The sequence below is a fragment of the Anarrhichthys ocellatus genome, unplaced genomic scaffold (assembly GCF_004355925.1).
Source record: "Anarrhichthys ocellatus isolate YVR2014 unplaced genomic scaffold, GSC_Weel_1.0 scaffold35, whole genome shotgun sequence".
Taxonomy (NCBI): Eukaryota; Metazoa; Chordata; class Actinopteri; order Perciformes; family Anarhichadidae; genus Anarrhichthys; species Anarrhichthys ocellatus.
The window spans coordinates 3,902,058-3,927,227 of NW_022280065.1; the positions used below are offsets into that span (position 1 = coordinate 3,902,058).

The 25,170-nt window shown below is 40.6% G+C and overlaps 1 protein-coding gene across 7 annotated transcripts in view; it reads left to right on the forward strand.

Annotated features, from left to right (window-relative positions):
- csmd3b (CUB and Sushi multiple domains 3b) overlaps positions 1-25,170 on the forward strand; it is a 315,344-nt gene that overhangs the window by 95,939 nt on the left and 194,235 nt on the right. For all 7 annotated transcript variants that reach the window (XM_031866559.1, XM_031866560.1, XM_031866562.1 and 4 more), the window contains one exon: positions 8,176-8,288. In XM_031866559.1, the coding sequence (XP_031722419.1) occupies positions 8,176-8,288 (113 nt within the window). The remainder of the gene's footprint in view (positions 1-8,175; positions 8,289-25,170) is intronic.

A 25,170-nucleotide genomic window follows, 5' to 3' on the forward strand; every position in this document is an offset into this window, starting at 1 on the left:
CACACACACACACACACACACACACACACACACACACACACACACACCAACACCAGTGTGGGAATGACTGATTTACAAGACACACCAGTGACTATTGACCACAGGTACTGTAACTTGAAAAATGGCTGTGTGTGTGTGTGTGTGTGTGTGTCACTCAGCCTAGTGTTGTTAATCAATCACCCACTACAGACCCTGAACTTTGGACACGAGTAGAGGAATGGAGGATGCAAGAAAAAACATCCATCCAGGCTGAAATTTGACAGTGGTGTCGTTAACCCTGTTGGGTGATGCAGTGATTTCAACAAAGTAAGAGTAGAAGAGCTTTGAGTAAGAAATAGTTGGTAGGCTAATTCATGTTGTAAAGTCATAAAGCTCCTGTGTGAAAACCTTAATTTTTTAGAATACATCACACTGCAGAAGGATTTTCATTTTGTTTTTGTGATCTGTGCGTACTGAAGTGGATCACACAGATACTGGTATTGAAAATATGCAGCTTTTATATATTATAGACTAGTTGTATTGATTGATGAAAAAATAGCCACGTGCAATAATATAGAAAATTGAAGATGATTGATTGAAATGCATCGAGACTCGTTGTGCATTCCAATTGTTGAGAGTTAAATCTTAATCACATATTGAGGCCAGTGAAGATTCACACCGCTATTGTCCGTGTGTATGTGCCACATTAAGTTCATACATTCGCCAAATTTTTTAAAAACATGAGAAAGTGACACAAATGAAAAGACCTCTATTTTCAACCTATATTACCTGTGAGCCTTCAGTTAGACAGCTGTCCTCAATCAACTGGTTGAAAGTCAGAACTTGGTCTCCAAATGAGACATGGGACAGAAACAAGCTCAACCAGAAGTCAAAAACCCTAAACATGTCTGCAAAAGCGAACTGAAATAACCTTATGGTTTCTAGATGTGTGTGTGTGTGCGTGCGTGTGTGTGTGTGTGTGTGTGTGTTGTGTGTGAGAGAGGGAGTTTGTCTGATGATCATGTGAATATTAACTAAACACTGCATGATGAAACAGTAATGAAATAAGAGAAACTGATGTTCAAGAAATAAAGTAAATACACCATAAAATACACTACATAACAATACTGGAGTCTGTGTATGGGTTTGGTTAAGTCTGTGTGGCTGTTAAACGGATCAAATGTGGCATGTTTCATTTTGGAAAAAGTATGTATGGATTTTGCACCTACTGCCTTTTAAAATGAGTTACAATTACATTATCTAGTACATATGAGAAACTGAGTTCTGCAGTGACATTTAGAGTATCCTCATTGTACTTATTGTGTACCTTTTGTATGACTCAATAAATACATTAGGATACAGCACAGTATCATCTGCATATAGATGTATTAAAAATGTTTACAGGGCACAAGAAAACAGATTAAGTGGTGGATGATAAAGTTAAAACAAGTATGTCATCACAGGTGTAATATATGAGTTACTTCTGTTTAAAAGCAAAGGTTCAGTGAAATACTTTTACTTATAAACAGTGCAAAATTGTCACAAACGATTTAATGTGATTGGCTGTATACTAATGCAATAGATGTCATAATAATACCAATAATTAGTAATAATATACATTGATATGTATCTAATTTCAAATGACACTGTAACAAAGTGACATTTTTTTAATGACTCAATATTATAAGTTAGTTAGTTGTTAGTTATTAATATAATTACCTCAAAACACAATCAAAGAATCCTGCCTCCTCACACGAACATTTACTTTGTTTATCTCTCCTTCTCCTCGGTCTGCAGTGCATCTTTGCTCTGTTATGTTTCAGCCATTAGCAAAAACAACAGTTTTGATGTCTTTCCAGTTTTATATATTTTTTGAGGTATCATATTTGTTTTGTCAGGTTCTTCCTAAATGAACTATTTTGTGAAACTAATACACTTTAATCATGGATAAAAGAGACAGGAATAGAGGCTCAATACCAAACATTTACATCATTTCAGAACTTGCAAAGTTGAGAAATGTCTATATGCTGTTCACAATTAAGACTAAGGATACTTTACACACTGATTTGTGTTTGTGCTGAGTGGGCAGACAAGCAGAGAAAGAAGAGAAGCAATGGGCTGGGGGGCTTTATTGGTCTACACAGAAAGCTACATTCCTCACGGGAAAGAGAGCAAATGGCCAGTAAATTGACCCAATGGAAAGAGTCAGAATGGAAGAGTGGAAGGGAGGCAAGGCAGGACAAGAAAAGATGGATGTAAGACCATGGGGAGAAACTGGAGGAAGAGGAGATTCAGAGCAGTTTGGATTGTGAGGTCAGGCCTTGGGTCAGTATCAACTCAATAAAATACACACACACACACACACACACAACCACAGATGTACACAGTTTCTATAGCTCACAGCCTAACACTCCCAGTGGTCTCTCGGTTCTGCTACTTTGGTGGTTAGGGACTGGTAGCTACACATACTGACACTAGATGAGGGAAAACGACAGACTTTAAAACTGAGCTCGATCACCATTAATTAAAAAAATACTGCTCAATACCTCTGTTTTACATAAATGTGTAGTAAGATACTTTATACAGTATATCAGATTATACTCGCAGTATTTCCAAGCAGGGTGACCTACTTACGATTTGATTTAAACGTTAAACATGTCTATCTCACTCTGTATACCCCTGTATTTATTTTATCACGTGTGTCTTCACTTGCAATCTATGCCTCCGCACTACATGTAACTCCCTATTGATAACCATCCCTTGTTACTCGGCTCGCTTGAATAGTGAGAATGTAAAGTACATACCTATTTGTGTTTAGGTGAAGGTGCTGGGTTGAGCATTTAGCAGTAACCATTAAGATAAAATGCCCCGAGGGATTAATTGCACCATAACTCCATTTGGTGTCCTCAAATCAACATGCGTCTTTTTTTACTCAATGCCCATCCTAAATATTCAACAGAAAACAGCTACATTATGAATGTATTTAATAACTCAAATTGACTCAATGTGGGGTTTGTTTCTCAGACTATTACTGTTGCCCTCCCCCCTTCTATGGATGGCATTATTATTATATTATTATAGGTAATATGCATGTTCTGAAATTACATTCAATCAATTTCCATATGATCATCAAAGCTGGTCAGTAAGAAACTGTGATTATACCAGAAAATAGTTGCTTTAAATAAAGTGTAATCTGTATAGACATGATTATACATGAAGCTGGTTGATTCCACGTCTAGGCAGATGCTCACACTGCTCCGTGAATATCTATCCTAAGCATATGAGAGTGCATGGTCTAGGTCTGTATGACTCTTTGATGTGATTAAACGATGCAGTTCACATCAGATATGATTTGATCCGAGAAATTATTTTTCAGCGCGGCACAAAACCTTAACTGTGCAGCATTTCTCTCATCGTGTCCATTCTTCTGTCTTTTATTTTATTTTTTACAGTTAATCTCTTTCGACTATATCTCTCCTTTTGTATCATGGCAGTAATAATAATGAAAAAAAATGAGATGTTCCTCTCGGCAATAAAGACACCATGAGATACAAAGGAAGGAGAGAAGGAGCAAAGGAGAAACAGGGGGGGGGGGTCTGACAATCGCATTAGCCAGACTGCATGGTTGCTTTTTTTGGAGAAAAAAAAAGAGAATGGCGTGTCTCTATTTGTGTTTGTGTGTGTGTGATCCCTTATGTGTGTGTGTGTGGGAGAGCAGAGAAAGCACTCTGCAGATATTAGCTAGTTCTTCATTCACTTGCTAATGTGATTTCACTCTATACACCACACATACACCACACACACACTCCCGCAGGAAAAGACCTTGAATGTCAGACACCATCTGTTCCATCTCTCTTTCACTTTCTGTAAAAGAATTTTGGTTTTACCTCATAAATCTCACAACGCATAAATCCAGAGATAAATTGTAACAAAGGAAATCGAGTATACAGGGTGTGTATGTGTGTGTGTGTGTGTGCGGAAGTTTGTTTCGGCAGGAGTGAAGCATAACAAATAAGATATTGGAGAGGAAGCCGAAGATAATGGTTTTAGGTTTATTTACATAACACGATATTTGCTGTTTTTTAGCAGCAGGTTCCCCATGGAAACGAGCAAAACTCTGTCTTTTCGTGCAGTTTATCAATAAGTTTGTGTTAGTTATTAGCTGGCTTAACTGTAATTGATAAAAGTGAACTGATAAATTATTCTTCTTGTTGCGTTACCAAACAGCTGCATTACCACCACCCTCTGGACTAGAGTGGGGCTCACATATATTTAAATATATAGATTTGCATGTATGTGAGAAATGCAACAGTTGCAAGTGGATTTGTGATCTGGTTAACAAGGTACGCAAATATGTGGTGTATACAAAGGTTTATTAAATTGTATGGAATTCATTTGAAATTAACAGTTAGAATATGTCCTGATAAATAAAAATGTATCAGCAATATATAATCCTGGTCAGATTATATCCAATTTGAATTCATCTCCATTTATGCTGCAACTACTATACAGTTAATACAGTCACATTGTGCCACTATTTGAAATTGTTCGTATGTCACCAATATGCTGTGTGGGGATGGTTATACGATGAACGTATTTCCAAACTTTTTTCCTTTACCACCTCTTTCTTTGAGTTATTTAATTTACTCTGCTTTCAGGATTGCCAGATTGCAGACATTTAATTTATTGATACTCATCTAGCGTAGTGTCTGTTTGTGCTCTAGGCTTTACAGTAGCACAGCTAACAAAGCTTGCATTTAAATGTGCAGAGATCATTTGATTTGGAGGTGACACCCTGTGCTTCATTACACGCACATCATGACTATCATGCCTGTATGTTGTTCTCAATATGAGGGGGAAGAAAGGCAGTGAAATAACAGAAAGGAAAGCACATTGTTGAATCACACAGTAAAAAGAAAAAGGGAAGATATATTAAAAGAGTGGAGATGAGAGGAGAGAATGACCAAAAATAGGATGGCAGCAGAGACGGACAAATACAGAGACGATATGGATTGGGAACAGAGGGAAAGATCAAAGAGATGTTTGGTGCTTTCAAGAAAGTGGCCACCATGTGTGCTTTGAGTGGTATTGGACTAGATGAGAGAGAACGAAGGAATACAAAAGGAGTGAGTCGGCTAAGAAGGACCAACTGAAAGAAATGGGAAACAAGTGAAAGCAAAATTGACAAGAGAGATAAAAGATAGAAGCATGTTGTACAGAGTGAAGCACAGTTTGGATGAGCACAAAGGTCAGACAGATTATAGAAAAGTATATGTACAGAAGAGGAACAGATTTACTATATAAGTTCAATTCAAAAGGAAAACTGTATCAGGGATGGGAGATGTCGAACAAGAGGAGAAATGGAGGTATAGAATGATTTAGACTCAGTCCCAACAAAGCCCTTGCACCTACCTCTTAGCTCAACCCCTCCGTTTTACTTGTTCACATGTCGGGGTTGGGCGTCCCGATTCTTGCTGTGATAGAGGGCTATAGGGCGAAGTGCTAGGGCTATATGGCCCTCCAAACTGAGGTGTTCAGAGGTGCACTCCAAAGCGAACGTTATGAAAGCAAGGAGGTATTTTCTTTATTGATAAAGTTTTTGAAATGATGAATAAATTAATTAATTTCATATTGTTTCAATGTGTTATTGAATTTCCCTGACACGTGATGCCCAACATTTGAAGTCCTGCTGCAAAGTTTCTGTACTTGTTACCGCTCCTCTGGCAGGGTAGGAGGGGTAGGAGCACAGGTAGCTAGTCACGAGGTGGCCTGTCTTGTCTGTTTACGTAACCACCATCTACGACTACTATAAAGTATCAGGGTCTTGAAGGGTTGTCCCATTTCATAGGGGAAGATTTCAACCACCACCCCTTGTAACTCTGCTCTGAGGGGAAAAGCCAGGGTGTACAAATAAGAAAAGAGATTGGCCCCAAGGGGTTTGGACAGGGTGAAAAATCAATGCAATATGAAGAGGAGGAGGGGAGATGGTGAAAGAAATAAAGGTCCATACCGGAGGATAAAAGCAAGGTTGGAGAGAGACGAAGAAGATGACATATATATATATATATATATATATATATATATATAGAGAGAGAGAGAGAGAGAGAGAGAGAGAGAGAGAGAGGGCTGAAAGAGGGCAGGTTCATAAAGAAACGTTTGGCTGTGGTTGTTTTACTCTTAATAAATCAGACAAATTGAAATGTGGAGACAAAAGAAGAAGAGGATATATTGAGAAGAAAGATGAGTGCAAGGATTGGTTAGCGGAATATAGAATTTTAGGAAGTCAATGCATTGATTGTGGATTGTGAACTAACTGGAGATGCATGTTATGCTAAATATCAAAGGTTTCCTTGTTTGTGAAAGGTATACATCAAATATTTTCCGACATTCCTTTAGTGTTTTTTCTTCGTTAAGGCAGGGAGTGGGACACACAGTTCAGAGGAGTGAGTAAGGATCAATCCGGAACTAACGTCTAACTAATGAATAGCTATTGAATCAGTTCCAGAAAAATAAACAAGGCGACACATGTAATACTGAAGGATCCAAGAGATTTATGTTATCCCATGTTTAAAAGCATCACAGATGGCACTCTGACGGGGATGAAGGGGAGGGAATAATTAAAGATAGATTCCAGAGGGAGAAGGTCTGTATAGGGTGAGTGGAAGGATGAAAGTGAATGTAGGTTGAAAAGAAAGGTGGTCTAGAGAAGGGAAATGAAAAAAAACGACGCAGTAGAAATTAGGGGACGGAGGTTAAAAGGAAAGAAGGTGACACAAGGGTAATGAGGAACATAAGGGTGAAAAGAAGAAAGAAAAGAAAAAAAAAGTTAGCTGTAGGAATGCCAGGGAAAAAGGCGGAGAGAGGAAGAAGAGAGATTCAGGTTGGTAAGTGCCATAGTAGCTTCTTTCACACGGGATGTTCAAAGCGGCACTGTTTCGCCGTTATCCCGCCTAGCTGGGTGGTGCCAAAGGTACGGACATGGGACGGACAGAAAATGGACAGACGGTGGCCGGACCACATGCACACACACTAGACACCGACACTGTTGTGTCACGCCTCTTTTGCCTCCAGGATGTTGGCAAGCTATCTAAAATCACACACCGGGGCAGCAATGTGCCAGTGTTGTTTGATTCAGTGTAAAAAAGCAAAGCCGGCGTAATGGCGGTTCTTTCTTGTATTGCGGAATCTCTGTGTAAAAGGGGCAAGAGAGGAGAGCAGAGAGGAAGACAAAAAAAGTGGAGAGGAAAGTGTGTAAGAGGGAAGAAGAACACGAAGTTAGGCGACCTAATGCTAGAGGAAGGGCTGGTGCGAGTGGAATGAGGAAGAGGAGGAGAGATGAAAGCGGAAGGGAGGAAATGAAGGAAGGAGGGAGGCAAAAGAAAATAAAGACTGGTAGTGGCGGGAAGATGGTTCGGTTCTTGTCCGCAATGGGAAAAAAAAGCTTGCCTTCCGTTCCTCCTTCTCTCCTTTTCCTCCTTTAATTTAAAGAGTCTAAAAGCTGAAAGCACACCTGGGTAGTTGTGTGTAAGCTTATTTTTGGAGGTCACACTCAAACAAGAAGTAGAGATTAATGGCGGCCTGGCCTCCTTACTTACAAACCCAGTGACGTTGTTCCTACTTATCTAACCAGGGCTCACATTTGTGTTGGTACACTTTGATCTTGTGCCTTGGTTTATTTAAAAAAAACTTTTTTGAGTCGTGGCTGTTTGTCCGTCTTTATTTATTGTAATCATGGAGAGTTGATCATGTTCTGCCCCAGAGGCTCTATGCCAGACAGGAGCAAACATCAGTGATAGGAGTGTAATCTAACTGGCAAGTATCATTATTACGGGGACCAGATGTCCCGGCTTGTTTTGGATTGTCCCGGTTGTTGAAGCTGGGTGTCCCAAATCCCGGCAAATATCTGTAAATGTCCAGATTTTCATCTAAATTCAAATAATTATACAAAACTTGTTTTCAGCTCTCACATAGATCATGCTTTTTATCCAAAAGTTACAACAACGTAACCGACATAGAATTTCAGTCATAAAAACATTTGACAAGCATTTAAGTTTTGGGGAATTTTAAAATGACTTGACCAGTAATGAAGAGCTTAAACGATTCACAGCTGTAAGGCCTTTTGTGTTTTTCTTGTGGATGTATTATGTTTGATAATTTGCTGATAATGTCAACACGTTCTTCTTTGTGTTTCTACAGGATAACAGGCTTCCAGATTCCTACGCCTGTCACCAGCACAGGAAATGTCTTCTCTTTGAGGTTGACCAGTGACTTTGCTGTGTCTGCACATGGCTTCAAACTCAACTACGAAGGTCAGTCAGCGTCTTTCTGTCTTTGTGTGTGTGTGAGGTGGTATGTGAGAGCGTTTAGGCTGAGCTTCAATGTTGACATCTATAGTTCAGTGCACTGTGTGTTGTTTACCCGGAGCAACCCCTGTTGATATTTGCTGGACACAATAGAACATTTAAACATTAGGTTATATGTTTTTCTTTTGCTAACACTTTACTTTAAGTCCCCCTATTTAGAATTTGTGAGCAGTATTAATATTTGATAAAGAGGCGTTAACACACCATAATGTAAGGGATGTAAGTTGATATAAGGATATTTTTAAGTCTTTATGAATGTTCAGTATTTGTAAGCAATTAGAATTTCTCCAATGAAGACATATTTTACTGTATTTTCATTTAACTGTGTGTTACAATAGCGTCATTCATTATCTGTTCATTCACCGGCATCCGTTTATGGGCGTTGAATAAGGGGACTAGAAGTAAAGTGTTTTTGTATGTTGCAGACATATATAGCGTACATGATTTCTTTTCAATTCGTTTGTAAGGCCATTCGGATTTTGAAAGTTTTCAAGGAAAACTGCCATATTCTGAACTCAATCCACTCCCTCACTCCTTTACCCTCAGCACAGTAACTTCCTAATGGGTGACAAGTTCATTCCTTTTCAACATTGCAGGCTGTCAAATCCAGACAGAGAAAGGAAAAGCATAGACAGAGCATGACACAGAATGAGAGCATCTCAGGTCTTGGTATTATAGGCTTTCAGGGACAGAAACTGGGTTTTATGGTCATATTTATGCCACAGCTACAACGATCTAGACTTTACAGATCAGTCCATTTTCACCCTCTAAAGCTAAGGGATCGGGCACACAATGAACTTCAGCTAAAATCTCTTACACATTGGATTTAGTAAATGTTTTGCTTCCATATTTAATATGTATTCTTATTGATATATCTAGTTTTTCACCATGAAGATTAAACATTTTAACAAAGACGTGATGTGGGCCTTGCTTCCAGAGGGAGCTTGGCCCATTCCAGGGGTAGCTAAAGCGTCCCCCTTTTGCCCTCTCCCTTCAGGCCCTTAGTAAACATCACGGTACCATTTTCACAGATGAAAGAAGAGATATGAATAGTTGAAGTGATGGTTAAAATTAGAACTCACTATGTATCAGCACCATGTCCTGTGTGCATTAACGATTTCAGACTAGATTTAGATTAGAACAACTTTGATGTCCTCACTGAGACAGTTAGTTCCGGAGCATAAAACACAGGAGCATGAAATTGTCTACCGGAGGCACACGCATGATAATGCGTAAAGTCAACAAAACAAATAAGTACACAATTATGTAGCTTCCTCGCTATTCTCTGTGATGTGTTGAGATGTCATTTGAAAGGACACGGTGCAAGACATGTACTGTACTTATTACAGAAGATAATACGCATTAAACATTAGGTTTAACAAAATGCAATGTCATTACCCGTAGGTTTGATTACCTTTATAATCATATGCTTTTTGTCACGCATCTGAATGCTTAATGTTAAAGTGGGGGAGGTAAACAGGTGGTGTATGAGATGCAGTTATGGGCAGTCAAGGTAGTCAAACCTATTCAGGCTTTTGTGAAAAAGGCCTGTTGAAAATAACTGTAGATGGTGTTCATGCTTATTGTATATTAAATGTATGTTTGCACAGTTCTGTTCGCTAACTTTCAGATGACAGCTTGTTCACATTTACATGCACACACATAGACACGCACACACACACACACACAACACACTCACACAGCGTTGGTCACAGCTGGTTGCTGTTGAAAAGGACTGCTTAATGGTCTCTCTGCGTGTCCCTCTGCATCCTTCTAAGGGCCTTTGTGCTTGTCTGGATAGGTTGGATGGTTGGTGGGTGTTCAGTTTGTTGGTACGCGTGTCTGGTGTGCCGCATAATGACAATATCACTGATTGCGAAGTGCCTTGGTGAAAGTCTGCACGCATGCTGCATCTGAGTTTGTGTGTGTGTGTCTGTGTGTGTTTGTGCTACTTGTACATCCAAGCAGTTGTCCCAGATTTATTCACTGGCACTAGTTTCCACTTCCTACTTGGCCCATGTTGATTCTGTGTGCTTCTCTACGGGCGTGTGCTTATATGTGTGTGTGTGTGTGTGTGTGTGTGTGTGTGTGTGCGACACAGAGAGTTTGCTCCAGGGGATTTATCCAAAGAGTTCCTTGTTTCCGATACATTCAGCTGTTTGACTTCCTCTGTGTGTGTGAGAAAGGGAGAGTGTACTCACTCTTGGCATTTGCCAAAATGCAACATTATGCTGATGATCTTTCTATATTCGGCATCTCATACTGTCCAAAACACGCAGCTTGGCTGGGAATTTACACAGAAAGGAGGGTATTTTCTAAGAAGGAATGATCCACCCTGGTTTGGACAATTTTTGGCAAGTCATCTTTACTCCACGTAATCCTTCTGCCTAATCTGTTCCTTGAGCCAATTCAGATTTTAGATTTCTGCAGGTATTGCCTTAGCATTGTAAAAAATACATTTTTAGAAAAAAAATGGAAAAAATCATCAGCATTATTGATGAAAGTACAAAGTAAAATGAACCGATACAAGTACTTGTTAAATCTCTCACTCACACACACAATATCTACACATTACCGATCTAAGAGTAGGATTACTCCCCCCCCCCATATGTAAGGCCAGCATTGTCCCTACATTACAATCTACCAAAGCACACATTTATTAATCTGGTTAAATTTCTAGTGACAAAGATTTATCATGTACAAGATAAAGTAAGTTGGAGCATGAGAACAATAAGCGGGTTATTGCAGCATCACAAGTGATGCAGGTGTTTTTACCTTGCTGTGTAGAGGGAACCAGGGCTACACTCTGTGTCTTCCAAAAGATCTATGATCCAACACTCACCTGTGGTCATGAGCTCCCCAGTCATGACTGAAAGAGCGAGATCACAACAAAACATGTATTCGCTTTACAGCGTGACTCAACTTAAAGATGAGGGTGCGAAGCTAAGAAATAGGGGGGAAGGAGGTCGGAGTCCTTCACATTGAAATGAGCCGACGTCATTTGGGCATCTGATGAGGAAGCCTCGTGGACATGTTGCCGTTGAGTTATTCCCGGCACGTCAAACCAGGACGCGACCCTGGGGGAACACCCAGTAGATCCTGGACGGCTCACCTGGCTTTGTGAACACCTCGGGACTCACAAGCCCAGGAGGAGCTGGAGAATGTGGATGGGGAGGACTGCTCTGCTCAACCTGCTGCGACTGCACACCTTGGAGCTGGATGTGCTGTAGAGAAAGTATGAATGGATAGATGGATGAATGGATTACCGCTCTGTATTATTCCATTATAAAACAGAGGTACATGAAAAAGGTTAAATTCATCGCTCGCTCGATAGGAGCAGATTTTGCAATTGGCGGGGCAAAGGTACAGTAGTGCAGCTCTATCCTTTTCAGCCTGTCTGCTTGGTGGAATACACTTTGATGTAATCCTTGTGTCTTCCTCTGAAGACTGTCAGGTCATAACTAATTCATACACCAGCATCATACCGTACAGTATGTATAGATGCATGTGTGTGTGTGTGTGTGTGTGTGTGTGTGCGTGTGTGAAATGGAGAGAGATGGAGAACAATGTAACAATGTAGCATGATGTTGGAGGCAGTTTGATATTGTGCTGATGAGACAGAATCATAGATTATCACAGCACTTAGACACCACACACACACACACACACACACGCACACACACACACAATGCTCTTTCTCAGCATGGTCATTGTTGAAGGATTATTCCTTTTGTTTCCTCTTACTCCTCCTCCTCCTCCTCCATATTTATCTGCACCACCTTGTTCATCTTTATACATCTACTCTTATTTGTATTTTTTTATGTGATCTTACCTTTGTTGACTTATGTTTTTGACTTAATTGAATGACAAACACTCAAGTAAATAATAAACAAAATAGTAGCAAAAATGTTCTCAAAGTACATCTTTTGGGCATTTTCATATGAGAACTAGAACAAGTTCAGACCATAAAGAAGCACATAATGTACAGACATGGAGATGCATACCATACAGAAGCAGACTCACGGCTCCCAGATGTAGTCCTCCTCCTCACATGGACTGGAGAACATATTCTTCAGCCGCTGCCATGTGACCAACAAGTCAGCAGAGATGTCACTCCCCTAATCCCCAACCTTTCATCACTTCTGCTGTTTGTCATCTTCTCCTCTGCACTTATATTATCTCCACTGCTTGTTTTTCTCTTCTCTATGACTAACAGCGATACACTTTTTTACCTTCATTTACACTTACCACAGAGAGTTTGCATAGTTCCTCAAGAGAAGGCATGAACAAAAGACTAATAAAATATAGAAGGGGGGGGACAAAAACAGAAAACACATTCAACGGAAAATGGTTTAAGGTGCACAACACACTCAAAATGTTTATTTATTCATAGCAAATAAAAGGAAGAACAGGTTCCTAAACACAAATCAAAGTCAGAAATATTACATTTCGTCTTCTGAAAGTAATTTTATTTAAAAGTGGCAATCCTTAAGGTTTCACTCCTGGTTGATTTTGTATTTTGTATTTTAGTGGAAACAATGGAATGGTGCTCAGAGTTTAGCAGTCTTCTAGTTGATACACAGTGAATTGTGAAGGTATAAATTCTGACCGAAGCAGGGACGGAGAGAGTGGCATCGGTCCAAATGAAATAAGATAAATGGAGGGATGACCTTCTTTCGATTAGTCCACTCCTTAACCTTCACCTTTTTGGGGGGTTTGAAATTGTATTTTTTGCAAACAAACAGGTCGCTGCTGGCAGCAGGTTAATAAACACGTTGGGAGCTCTCTCTGGCCAGATGGATCACTTACATCAATAGACCCTTCTCCATCTGGGCATTTATCCATCAGTTCCACACACTATCATGGAGAGTGTTACTTACTCACAGATGTTTACAGCCAATCCAGTGACCTTCCGCACACACACACACACACACACACACACACACTTATTTCCTCAACCTGCTCAGCTACCAGCTTGATATACATGATTTATATTTTCTAGGAGGGAGCTAATAGAAATCTTCACTTCACTCACAACATGTTTGTGTCTCTTTCATCTTTTGATTTACTTATCTTTGAGTTACATATGTTTCGACACCACTTTATTTTCAACTGTATGGAAACGCATGAGCAGCAATGAAGGAGTTAGCACACTTCTAAACTGTTTGCCTTGACAAGTACCCTATAAAATAAGGAGTGAGTTAAGTGAAACAAAAGAAGTGGGCCAGGATTAAAGCTATTTGCCTGTAGGGGTCATTGCTCCCTCCGGGTCCATAAAACATGTGGGCAATAACCACCCCGGTCACCTGTTGATGCTTTTGCATCAAACCCGGTGTAATTTTGTCGAGGAAGCGTGCTGTTTTTGTTAGAACAGGGTTTAATCTCTTTCAGAATTCAGCAAACAAACATCTTTTGTGGTGAAAGCTTTGCCAAAATGTTTTCATCTCCGGCATGAATTATGTTTCAGGCTCGAGCACTATTTGCCAGTCACGGCGGTAAACACAAGCCAACAACATTCAATCCTCCCGGTGATGAGTCTGATCAGACTGCTGCATGCATGGCCACTGAAACCAGCCCCTCAGAGGAAACACTTCATGCAATGTTAAATTTGAATGATTGTGCAGCTGATGGGCAATGTCCCAGTGTATACTGAACAGGAGGGGCTGGATCCCAATTAGACAAGCGTTTGAATCCATCTATAGAGGCAGCCATTAAAAGAGCATTCCGCCGTTTGTTTCTCTGTGTCTCTGATCCCTTATCAGCGCTTGATTGATTGACTTTGACACGAGTCTCTTTGACTTGAACATGATCTGAGTGTAAAAGTCAAGTTTGCGTGTGTGTGTGTGTGTGTGTGTGTGTGTGTGTGTTTGTCCTTACATCTGTGCGCATACATAAGTGATGTACATTTCCCCGACAATGTTTGTGTGTGTTTGTGCGCCCACACGTGCATGCGTATGTGATTGAGGTTCTGGCTGTGGCTTTTCTGATCTTTATCAAAGAGACCTGAGGGGACTGATAATATCCACTCCTCTATCATCCAACCATCTGTATGTCTGTCTGTCTGTCTGTCTGTTTTCTCACTTCCATTGATCATTCAGTGTTTCTCTCCATCCCTCAATTCAACAATTCTATCCAGGTCAGTTAATGGCATCCTGGAAAGAGAAGGTGACCCTGATAGCGGATGTTTGTTGAAGGAGCTGCACCTTAATAGGATTTGGAAGGTGATAATATCGTATATAGTTATATAAAAAATATATATATATTAATTAATACAAATATTCTACATTTACAGATACATATACAAATATTGCAATTGTTTTTTGTTGTACATTTTGTCATTGCATTTGTTAAGAACATAGCAGGAGGGGAAGCTTTGAGTCTAATGGTCTCAGTTTGTGATGGGAGCATAATCCTTATCTTTTGTCAAGTTGTTTAATGTGACACTTCCTTTTGTAAGGATATTAATGGACTTCATATTTTGACACCACCAGTAAGCTGGTAAAGCTTTTCTTTACCTTTTCTCTGGAAGAGTGAAAAGACCGACTCTACAAGTCAGTACCATTGTTGGTTGAACAAGAAGCTCAGGCTGCATGGGCTGCGTTCATACCGTATATATGAGAAACCAGAATGGAATACGTCACCACTGTCCCTGGAGAATAGTGGTTTTACAGTCCTGTACAGTGGTGTGTGTGTGTGTGTGTGTGTATATGTGCCTGTGTATAATGTACATATTCCCGTGTTAATACGATATAGCAGATTTGAGAGGGGAGAAAACTGGTAAGATGGTAGAGATGGTAGCATACTGTATATAAGGAATAATGAAAAGCAGTGAGGAGAAGACGAGGAAAAGCAATTAGAGGAAGGGAGGGAAGAGAGAGAACTGTAAGAGGATATAAAAGAGAAGAAAAAGACGAGGAAATCAAAGCTGCACTGAGACAGCAGAAGCGAGTAAGGAATAGGAGAGGATAGGAGAAGAGAGGAGGAACTCCCGGTAATAATGTAATGTGCTCCATGCTTTCTAGTTGAACGGGAGAAATCAATGCTGTTTTAAAGCTGTGTGTGAGTGTTCATTATTTACAGTGTGAATGCAGCTCCTCGCCGTTCGAACAGCAGCAAGGTCAGATTTAACGCGGGGGCATCAATCAGAACAATCACACACACACACAGCAGGTGTTGAGAGCAGAGAGCATAAAGCAGAATTTTGAAGGAACATATGGGTTTTGAATTCATATCGCCGTCTACCAATCTTCCACTTTTTGAGTTTTCTTTATTGCCATGGACAGGAAACGACCATGTCCCAAAAGCATCAAAACGCAATGAAAAAAAACATGAGTTATACAAATGTCAGCAGCCACCAGTACCTCATATACCTCTAAATCAGTGATTTTGGATGTTCACATCTGTGGTCATGCAGCATTTGCAACCCACTGTAAAATACAGTGGGTTGCAAATGATCCAACAACCACAAGCCTGTTGATATGTTTCTGACACAGTCGTATATCTCATCATACAAGCTGTCCCGTTGCACTCTTGAAGATAGTTTACTTCATCATATTGCCTTGTTTTCTGTTGAGGTTGGTCCCAATCATACTATGAAAATAACAAAGCACCATGAAAACCATCCCTATTTTTTCATATATTTAACATTATCTTAATGTAATTAGTTTTGTTCATGAGAAATCACAGATCACAGGCTGCCAGAGCCTTCATTTTGTGGATAGACAATATAGATGAGTGACACAAAAAAATGTCCCAAGTAATATGACAACCCTCTAATACATAAAGCAACAAACAATGAATGGGTTTTCAGTGCTATAGAGAACAATGTGGGACTCCACAAGGTTACCCGGCATTGTCAGCAGCAAGAGACATGAGCTTGTTATCTGGATCATTGTATGTAATTCTAAGATTTTATGGTACAAAATAGCTGCCAAATCTCTGTGTCCGGCCTTCAATGACTGTCCACACAATGTATACTGGATGAAGTACTTACAGTAAACGCCTGTCAAACATCTTCGTGTCTGGCTAAGCAGGACACTGTAGGTGCCTCACGGCACAAAAGTCCTGCAGATGACTAAATAATGTGATAACCTGGATGAAACTAAGCAATTCGATGACGGGTTTTTATTAAGAAGCTGTCAAATGTTTTAATGCCTTTGAAAGGAATATATGTTTAACATCAAAGACTGTCCAAAGAAATGTCATCAGTCTGAGTAAAGTGAAGTCTTCCAGTGCCTAGACTGGCAATATAGGAATTTGACTCTAAAAGAAGTCCAACAAATGATATATTGGCCTGATATCTGTATGATATTTAATACTGCGATGGAATTATAGCGATGGGCTACCAAACCCTGTCTGTGCCAAGACGGGATAGAATTTACATCAAATGATGTATTGATTTGATATTCAGGTCTGTCAGCCAATCACAGGCCACCTGGCTAGATTATAGGCTGTGTTGGTACATACTGTGTGGACGTGTGTTGATGTACCGCAGCAGTGTGTGTGTGTTTGTGTGTATGTGAGTGTGAGTTGATAATAATACAGCCTCCTGGCCAATGTCAGTCCATTATTCAGCTTTATATCAGCCAACCAATCAAACGGCCTCCCTTCAGGGTCACCACCTCGGCCCATCCAATCAGCTTCTCCTGCCAAGCAGGAAGGAATGTCACCCGATTAGCATAACCGGAAAATGAGCAGGGTCATGCTGGCACGGCGGTTTCCGATGCCATGAGTCAGACAGCACTCCGAGGGAGAATTTCGACAAAATGTATCCCTCACCACCAATCAGCCAATCAAAGAGGTTCTTCTCCAAATGTAACGCCCTCCCATTAAATGTGATAAGGGACATCGACTGAATGATCTCTCACCACCTTAAGCTGCTTCTCCTCAGCAGATTTCATTATTCAAGGGCATTCCATGGGGTTCTCTCTCAATATTTAATCGTCTAATTAATTGTTAAAAATGACTATCAGCGCTGTATCCTGCAGCCTCCTGTGGTCTGCTCTCTATCAGCAGATTTTTGTTATTTCACTATCCCACTGCTTTTAATATCTTAAATACTGTCTCCTAGGAAGGAGAAGAGCAGTGCAGCAGGGGGAAATACAGTAACACAGCACCAGCAGCTTTGTTCGACTGCTCGACGGATTCATTGGATTTATGATACAGTTGGGAATTTGAGGTTTAAGAAAAGTTTGTATATGCTCACTTTAGATACCATCAAACTAAGTCCGCGGAGACACCAGATTGTGATCGTATACAGCCAGCTGTGGAGCAAAAGCAAGTGAATGTCATTAAAATAACTCCTTTACTTTGCAGCAGATAGGCAACAGAGTTTTGCCCTGTGATGCCTCTGTCTGTCACAACAGGTAGTTGCGATTTTTGAAGTTTTGTGCTGTGATGAAAAGAACAACTTTGTTGCAAATTGAATCCCCAGAGACTGTGCACCCCCCCAAATACACACGGATACAAAAACAACACAACGCCATGATGTGCGCTGAGTGAAATATTTTAGTTTTGTGCAGAGGGAACACTTGTTAGGTTAGGGTTTGTTGAAGATGTTGTACTACACGTATCGTACAAAGACAGATTTCAGAAGAAGAGATTAAAAGGGACAGGATTGAAAGGAGTTGAAAGGACTAAAACAGGACAGAGGCCGGCTGCTTATATCTTGAAGTGTACTTCAGCGCCAATGCCCATGTCGGGTATCGTGTCAGCCATTGTGTGAGGTTGAACTTGTTAATTTCGGTGTGGATTTTCTTAAGCACCCATAATTTGAAGTAACATTAATGAGAAAGAAAGACAGTTGTGTGTGGTTCGGTGCCTATTGATCTATCTATTTCAGTTAGTTTTATATCCTTTATTTTGTCAACGGGAGAAAGTAAGCTAATGCAATATTTTTTACACCACAATTTGCATTCTGTCTGGTTTTCAGACACTATATAATCATTGCCTTTATATGTAGGATGATTACTCAGCTCTGTCTGTTTCAGTTGGTTGGTTTCTCAGTTAAAGGTGTGTGTGTGTGTGTGTGTCGACATCTGTCAGTCAGCTTTCCGGGGGATGGGGCGGGGGTCGCTTGATTTTAAATGTAATAAGTCACGCCACAGTGGCCCCTGCTATTAGATATCACACACAGGCTGTTACTCTGCATGCAAAGCTAGCGAGCTAGCTCATCTCGACGGTGCAACCAAGCAACACACACACACAGATGTTATCACGCGCGCACACACTTAAAGACAAACTAAGTGTGCTTTCATTAAACATGGACAGTATACCCCAGAGTATGGCTGAAGTTGTCAGTCACTGTCGACACACACACACACACACACATACACACACAAATTGACAATGACTGTCTCTAAAGGCAATGGTCTGTACATGGGTTACCAGTTAATGTTTCATACACCACTTAACAGCATTAACCTTGCATAGCCCTCCATTGCTTTCTGCTCACTTGGTGTCAGTTTGATTAAGGGCAAGTGAAAGGTCTGTCTGAAGGTATTAAAGATATAGGAACAGTAAGAGCCCTGCTAGTGACCCCTACAGACAGCATTATTCATTACACCCATACTGTTAATTAACTGCCAGGTGGAATGATCAACGGCATTAACAGAATTAGAGCAACAAACCATCAAGTATTGAGGACAGAGCTGGAGGAGAGGCCTTGGGGTTATACGATGAACAAAGAATGTGAAGGGCGAACGTGCTGAGCAACTCTTCTTGATGAAACTTCTTGAGAGCAAAGTTAGAAGAAAGTGGATTTCCAGCTTTAAATGTGTTTGTGTGTTTGCTCTTTCCAACACCTGTGTGCCCGTGTCAAACAGGCAATGTAAATAGAGAATTGTGGTGGTGGTGAAGAAGTAGTTCGAGTAGTGGATGTCGAAGTCTGACTTTGTTTGAAGAGCCCAGTTTCACACAAAAGCAATTTTGGAGCAACACTGGAGGTTAGATGGAGCATGATGGTCAGTGTTTGGGTGGGTTTGAAGTAACACATTGACCTTACATCTGCCAGCTTTGGAGCAACATCAAGTAAACCACCAGCTCTGTGAAATTCCTTCTGTACTACCCTCTCCTCTCCTCTTGTCTTCTATTGTCTAGTAATAGTCTACCTGAGGTTGAGGTCATTGTTGTGTTCATATTTATATCTATCTGACTGAATATCATGCTGACAGTGGCTGATAGTTAAAAGCCTCAGACAACAGAGAGAGGATGGATTGAAAGACAAACGTTGATTTCTGAAGAGAAAGTAGCTGGTAAGGGAGAAGAAGAGTGCTCTGGTATTGATCAGCACAAAAAGGCCTTCTGAGAGGACGCACTCATTTACTCAGTTCTGTTCAATGACAACTATGGCATCTGATTCTTTTTTGAAAACATTTCTCTCTCTCTCTCTCTCTCTCCCTCTGTCTCTTTTGCTTTTCTTAATGGATATTGATTGAGTTTTAGGAACATACAGTAAGTTGCGCCAGTTGTGTCTTGCTGACCTCTTTATTTTCTGAACTCTCTCTCTGGCAACCTTTGAGGTGAACCTATCCTTCAGATGACAGCGGGGTGTGTGTGTGTGTGTCAGTGTGTGCATGTGTCACAGCGCAGTGGAGCTTGAGCAGAGTGACAGTGATGTCAGACACATAACGATTTCCTATTGGCTGTCGGCCCCTGAGGCCTAACGACCTGTTATTGATCTGACCAATTAGCATTCACACATTTAATTAATACTGAAGCCTGATGCGCACACACAAGCGTGCGCGCACACACAAACACACAAGAACATACACACACACACACAGAGTTTTAATTAATAGTGAGCAGAGGGGCGGCTGTGAGAAGAGATAAGAGAAGAGGCAGGAGGGAGAGATGGATGCGTGAGACAGAGAAGAGCAGGGTCAGTGAGAGAGAGAAGACAGCAAACCGGGACCCTGTCTTAAATCAGTGTAGCCCCCTTGATATAAGGAGTTATGGTACATCAGAGTCCGGTGGAGCTGATTTGTCCTAGTCTTCTGAAAGACGGAGTCCACCTATTTTAGGTCAGATGAAATGATAGTGTACTGCTGTAGATTCTACGCAAAAGGGCTTTGCAAACAGTCTAACCCATGCAGCCTTTAAACACAAGACAATTAGTGAGAGGTTTGTGTGGTGTTTATGTGTGTCTCTGTATGTTTGTGTGTCTGTCTAATGAAGTTCTGTTGGCAGGATGTCTTTAGGGGGAAATCGAATGGCTTATTGAACCGGGCCTCAGGGAAATATTGATCACCGCATCAAGGAGCTATCCACATTGACACACACGCCCACACACACGCACACTTGCCTTGTATATACACGTGCACTAACATGCACACTATGGCACACACAGTCACTAGAGCGTGCACACTGGTGAAGTGGAGGTAAAGGGCTTATAATTGACATCCCCATGTTTATTTGTGAGCAGTCAGACTGCTGTCATTATCTGCTCATTCAATTACATACAGGGAAATTGCAAGGCTGGAAAATAACTTAATTTCATCTTCAGATGGATATGCTGTCCACAAATCTGAAATAATTGTGTTGGACAGGGTTATTATATTCCTCCACATGATTAACGTGTTTCACCCTTGTCTCATTAAGTTGTACCCTTACCATAGATGTTTAACTCTAATACATTTCAAAGGAGGACCATATTCACTTCAGAGTATGACTTCATTAGTTATTTTGATTACATCATTTTGCATTCACAATGTCCCATAAAATGCTGTCTATCCAAAATTGAGCTTACCAGTATCATAATAGAGCAAGTAGATAGTGAACGAGGGATGGATTTTAGACAAGAGTGGTTTAGGGACACATGGTTTAGCAAACATGAATCAAATACATTTATTTTCATAGTTGCAACACCAGTATGATCTGGGTATTTCCTTGCCCCAATGAATGATCAGGAAATTCTCCAATGAGGCAGCATATACTGTCCTGATCACATGCTGTTTAGGTTCAAGAGAGCTGGACCAGTATTACAACCAGTATGGACACCATGGCACCCTGAAGCTGCTTCCTGGCCATGTTGAATACAGATCATTATTGTTCACACATCAAGGCACCACTAAGGCAATTCTCAGCACTGCTTTTACCTTCAGGGACAGTGTGTGTGTGTGTGTGCATGTTTGATTGTCAGTGTTGGGGTGTGTAATAATACACCAAAGAGACGTTAATGGCGTGTTGCTCTGAGTCCATGATGTTTGATCTCCACTATAAGCTGAAATCCTGAGCAACGCAGTTGTGTGTGTATTCACTGATCTTCACAGCTGCCAGATGATCTTATGCTTTGAACAGCCATTACATTACCGGGTGAGCTCTCTCTTTTTTGCTGCCACTTAGTCCTTTTTCCCTTCATTAATGTTTTCATAATTAATCATAATTACTTATAATTACACCATTACCAACCAGCAACCAATCAATGTGTGTAAAGTGTGTGTGTGTGTCTAGGTTTGTGTCTCTGTGTTTGTTTTCTAGGTAAATTCAATCCTGTCCAAAACAAACCCGACCCCAGGCAAAATGTAGATGTTGGAGGTTGTCTTTGAATGTAAATGCCTATGTTTTCCATTTATTTCCCTATGATATCAGTTACTGATGACTACAATATGGATGAGTGGTGGAGGTATAGGTTTTAGCAACTAAATGGTTTTCTATCGTTAGCCAATATGGCCGTTATATTCATCGGTTTGTGTGAGACAGGCCACACATTCAGACAAAGCCCTGCACCCTTTCACTTCCTCTCGGCTGCATACAGGAGATGCTACTTCCTGCATTCCTGCATCAACAAGACTGGAAGCTTACACAGTAACACAACTTTTCCCGGTCTTGCGCAGTTGCAGTTTTGGATTTTACCTTTGACTGCTCCGGCGCAGTCCCTTAGGAAACATCATTAAAGTGGACGCAGTGTGCCATCAGTTTTACCAAAGTGTAGAGTTGGGCAGCAACATTTTGGTCATGTAATCACAAATCAAGTGGATGATCGGTGCAGAAATGGAACAAAGTATAGAGTCAACTACCCTAAATGCTTCCTCTGCTGTATTCTGCAAAGGGGAACTATGGCCGTTATCCTTGCACAAATACTGCAGAGGCGTACTGTTTTTAGGTACTTGTGTCGAAATTACGCCTTTCCATTATTGAGAAGTTTAGAACTGAACTTGCAGCACATATATTGGTCACATTCCTCTTACAATGCATTTGTAGACCAAGATCAGTCAGGCCTTGGTCTGAAGTATCCTCTTTGCATCAGGAAGTGTTGTGTTTCTAACATGAAGACCATTCTCCATGAGCTGAATTTACTTCAAAGTTCAGATCTTGTTTTTGTGCCTGCGTAAGCAATGCTCTACTTATTATTACTTTTAAGTTGTTTCTTTAGACCGGGACATGAATGAAAAAAAAAATGGTGTTAAACGATATGCTGCTGGTGCTTCTGCCTTGCTTCGCCACAGGGAGTCGACTCAAGACTCAAAGGGAATTTGTCGGGAATAGAGTTCGTAGTCTCAACCCCTGCTGTTCCTCTCATTGGATTGTGGATGATGGTATTTGAAAGAGGCCAGCAACCGAGTGCTTGTTGTACCACTTGCATTACTGCATTTCTTGCCTGGCCTCTTGTTGTGTAGTGGTGTGTTATCATCAACAATAAAGGGAAGTGCTCTCTGCCCAAACTACTCTTATCAAGCAGTGACTAATCTGGAAACTCCGCTTTAGTTGGCCCCTTTTTTCTATCTTCATGCAGTAGTTTAACACACGTGTTTAGTGTTTGTTGGTTTGAAATAAGGCTGCATTCCTTCCTTAGTTCCTTCATATCAGTCTCTCTTTTTGCTCAGCGTTTGCATAGCATGATCCTTAATAATGGGCTTTCCAGTGGCATTTTATATTTAATGCTGTAACGCTCTTGTAGAGAAAGGTGTCACAAATTTCAAAGGGGGAATGTCTCATCTTGGCATTAATCTTTTCATATTAAAAAGCACACAGCCATGTATAATAATTCCATATTATCCTATTCGTGATTGTTGAGCTGTCATTGTTAGAATGTGTGGAAATCGCCTGAATCCTTGTATGAATGACAGTTGCGTGACAGATCTGCAGCAACTTGTTAGCAAAATTGTCTCAAAAATGTCTTATTTTTCATCCACTACTCTAAAACTGTAATATAACCTCTTGAAACCACAACTGAACTTTTTAGAAGTTTTGAGAATTGAAAGCTCTAGATGACAACTGGATGATAGATAGAGATGTTTTATTGGTTATACAATACAATCTGTCAGACATTTGCTGCAAAAATTCAAATTTTTCAAGTACTCTGGGCACAATCCAGACCGAAAGAACAACAGAAGGAGGAGTAATGTTGGAACGAGCCGTTTAAAACACAGAGATTACCTCACACAATGCCAAGCGTTAATTATAAATACTGTTAAGTATTGTCAAGATCAATGAACATTGTGTAAATCTGTTTTTGCCTCTGGCATTGTTGGTGGGAGGCCACCTGACCACAATAAATGATGTGCAACCTATGCTATTAAATTGAATTAACTTAACGGACTGAAGTTGGTTTATGACACAAGTTCTTCACACGTCTATAAAAAGAGTTGGTCAAAGTGTTGAATAAATCAAACTGACAGGGAAGATGACACCCAATGAAACCTTATATCTAAGTGCCCCAGAACACATTTCTGAGGATTCATCCGTCGGTTCTCTTACAGTCCTTATAAACCGTCCATCTTTCACGGTAAATGTCTTGAAAAGAATTTCTGAAATTCCTTTTTCAGATGTTGTAAATGGAAATCCATGTACATGGTTTCTTGTTGCACATCCTATGCATTATTTTCAAACGTTTCAGCATTTATTATGTTCCGCTATCAAACTTGGTTCATCTTTTATAGAAGTTACTGCTGAGGGAGGCGCAAAAACCTCCAAACTCATTGAATCATCCTTCTCTGTCTCTGCCTCTCTTTCCTTTCCCCCGTCTCCCTATTTGTCTCTCTCCCTATGTCATCGCTGTCCTTCACTCCCCCTCTCCAATCCTCCAGCCTGCGGTGTCATCTGTCTCACTAAAAAACTCTGAAAGCATGGCAGCATTTTCTCTTTTTTTCTAGAACTTTGCTCTTACTTTTTACCCACCACTCAGTTATTTTTTATTCCATCTTACTTCTTCCCACTCCATCTCATGCTCCCTGTACCGGACTCTGCTGTAATTGCTTATCTAGGGAGAAATAAAAGCCAGGTAAATGGTTATGTGTGTGCGAGAGTGTGTGTGGTAGAAAGAGTGTCACTCTGCTTGTATGCCGATGTGTGTGTGTGTGTGTGTGTGTGCGCATGTGTGTGTGTGTGTGTGTGTGTGTGTGTGTGTGACAAATGCAGATAGTTCTACAGATGGCCCATAAAAGCAGCAGCTTGTAATGAAGCAAGTGAGACTGAAATCATGGTTATGGTAAACTGGGGAGAGGCAAAGATAAAGAAAGAGAGGCAGAGATAGATAGAAAGAGTGAATAGTGAGGGAAAAGAAGTGAGGGTAAAATAAGAGACGGCAGGCATCAATAAACCATGAAAAGGAGTGTGGTGTAGCCGCTGGCTGCTGAATAAACTGGTGTAATGAAACTATCTGATGTTCACAATAAACTAGAGAAACAGTAAGGAGGGATGGACAAAAGGGGTGGTATTGTGGTAGAGTAGAGATAGAAAGGGAGAGGCAAGGAGCTGGCTTGTCATCAAAGTTTTTAGTTGAGGAGAAGGGAGCAGGGTAAACAGGACAGGAGGGGACGGGGAGTGTGACAGGAAGAGACATTGCAGGAAGAGGGGGAGAGATTAACAAATACAACATGGGAGATGTGGG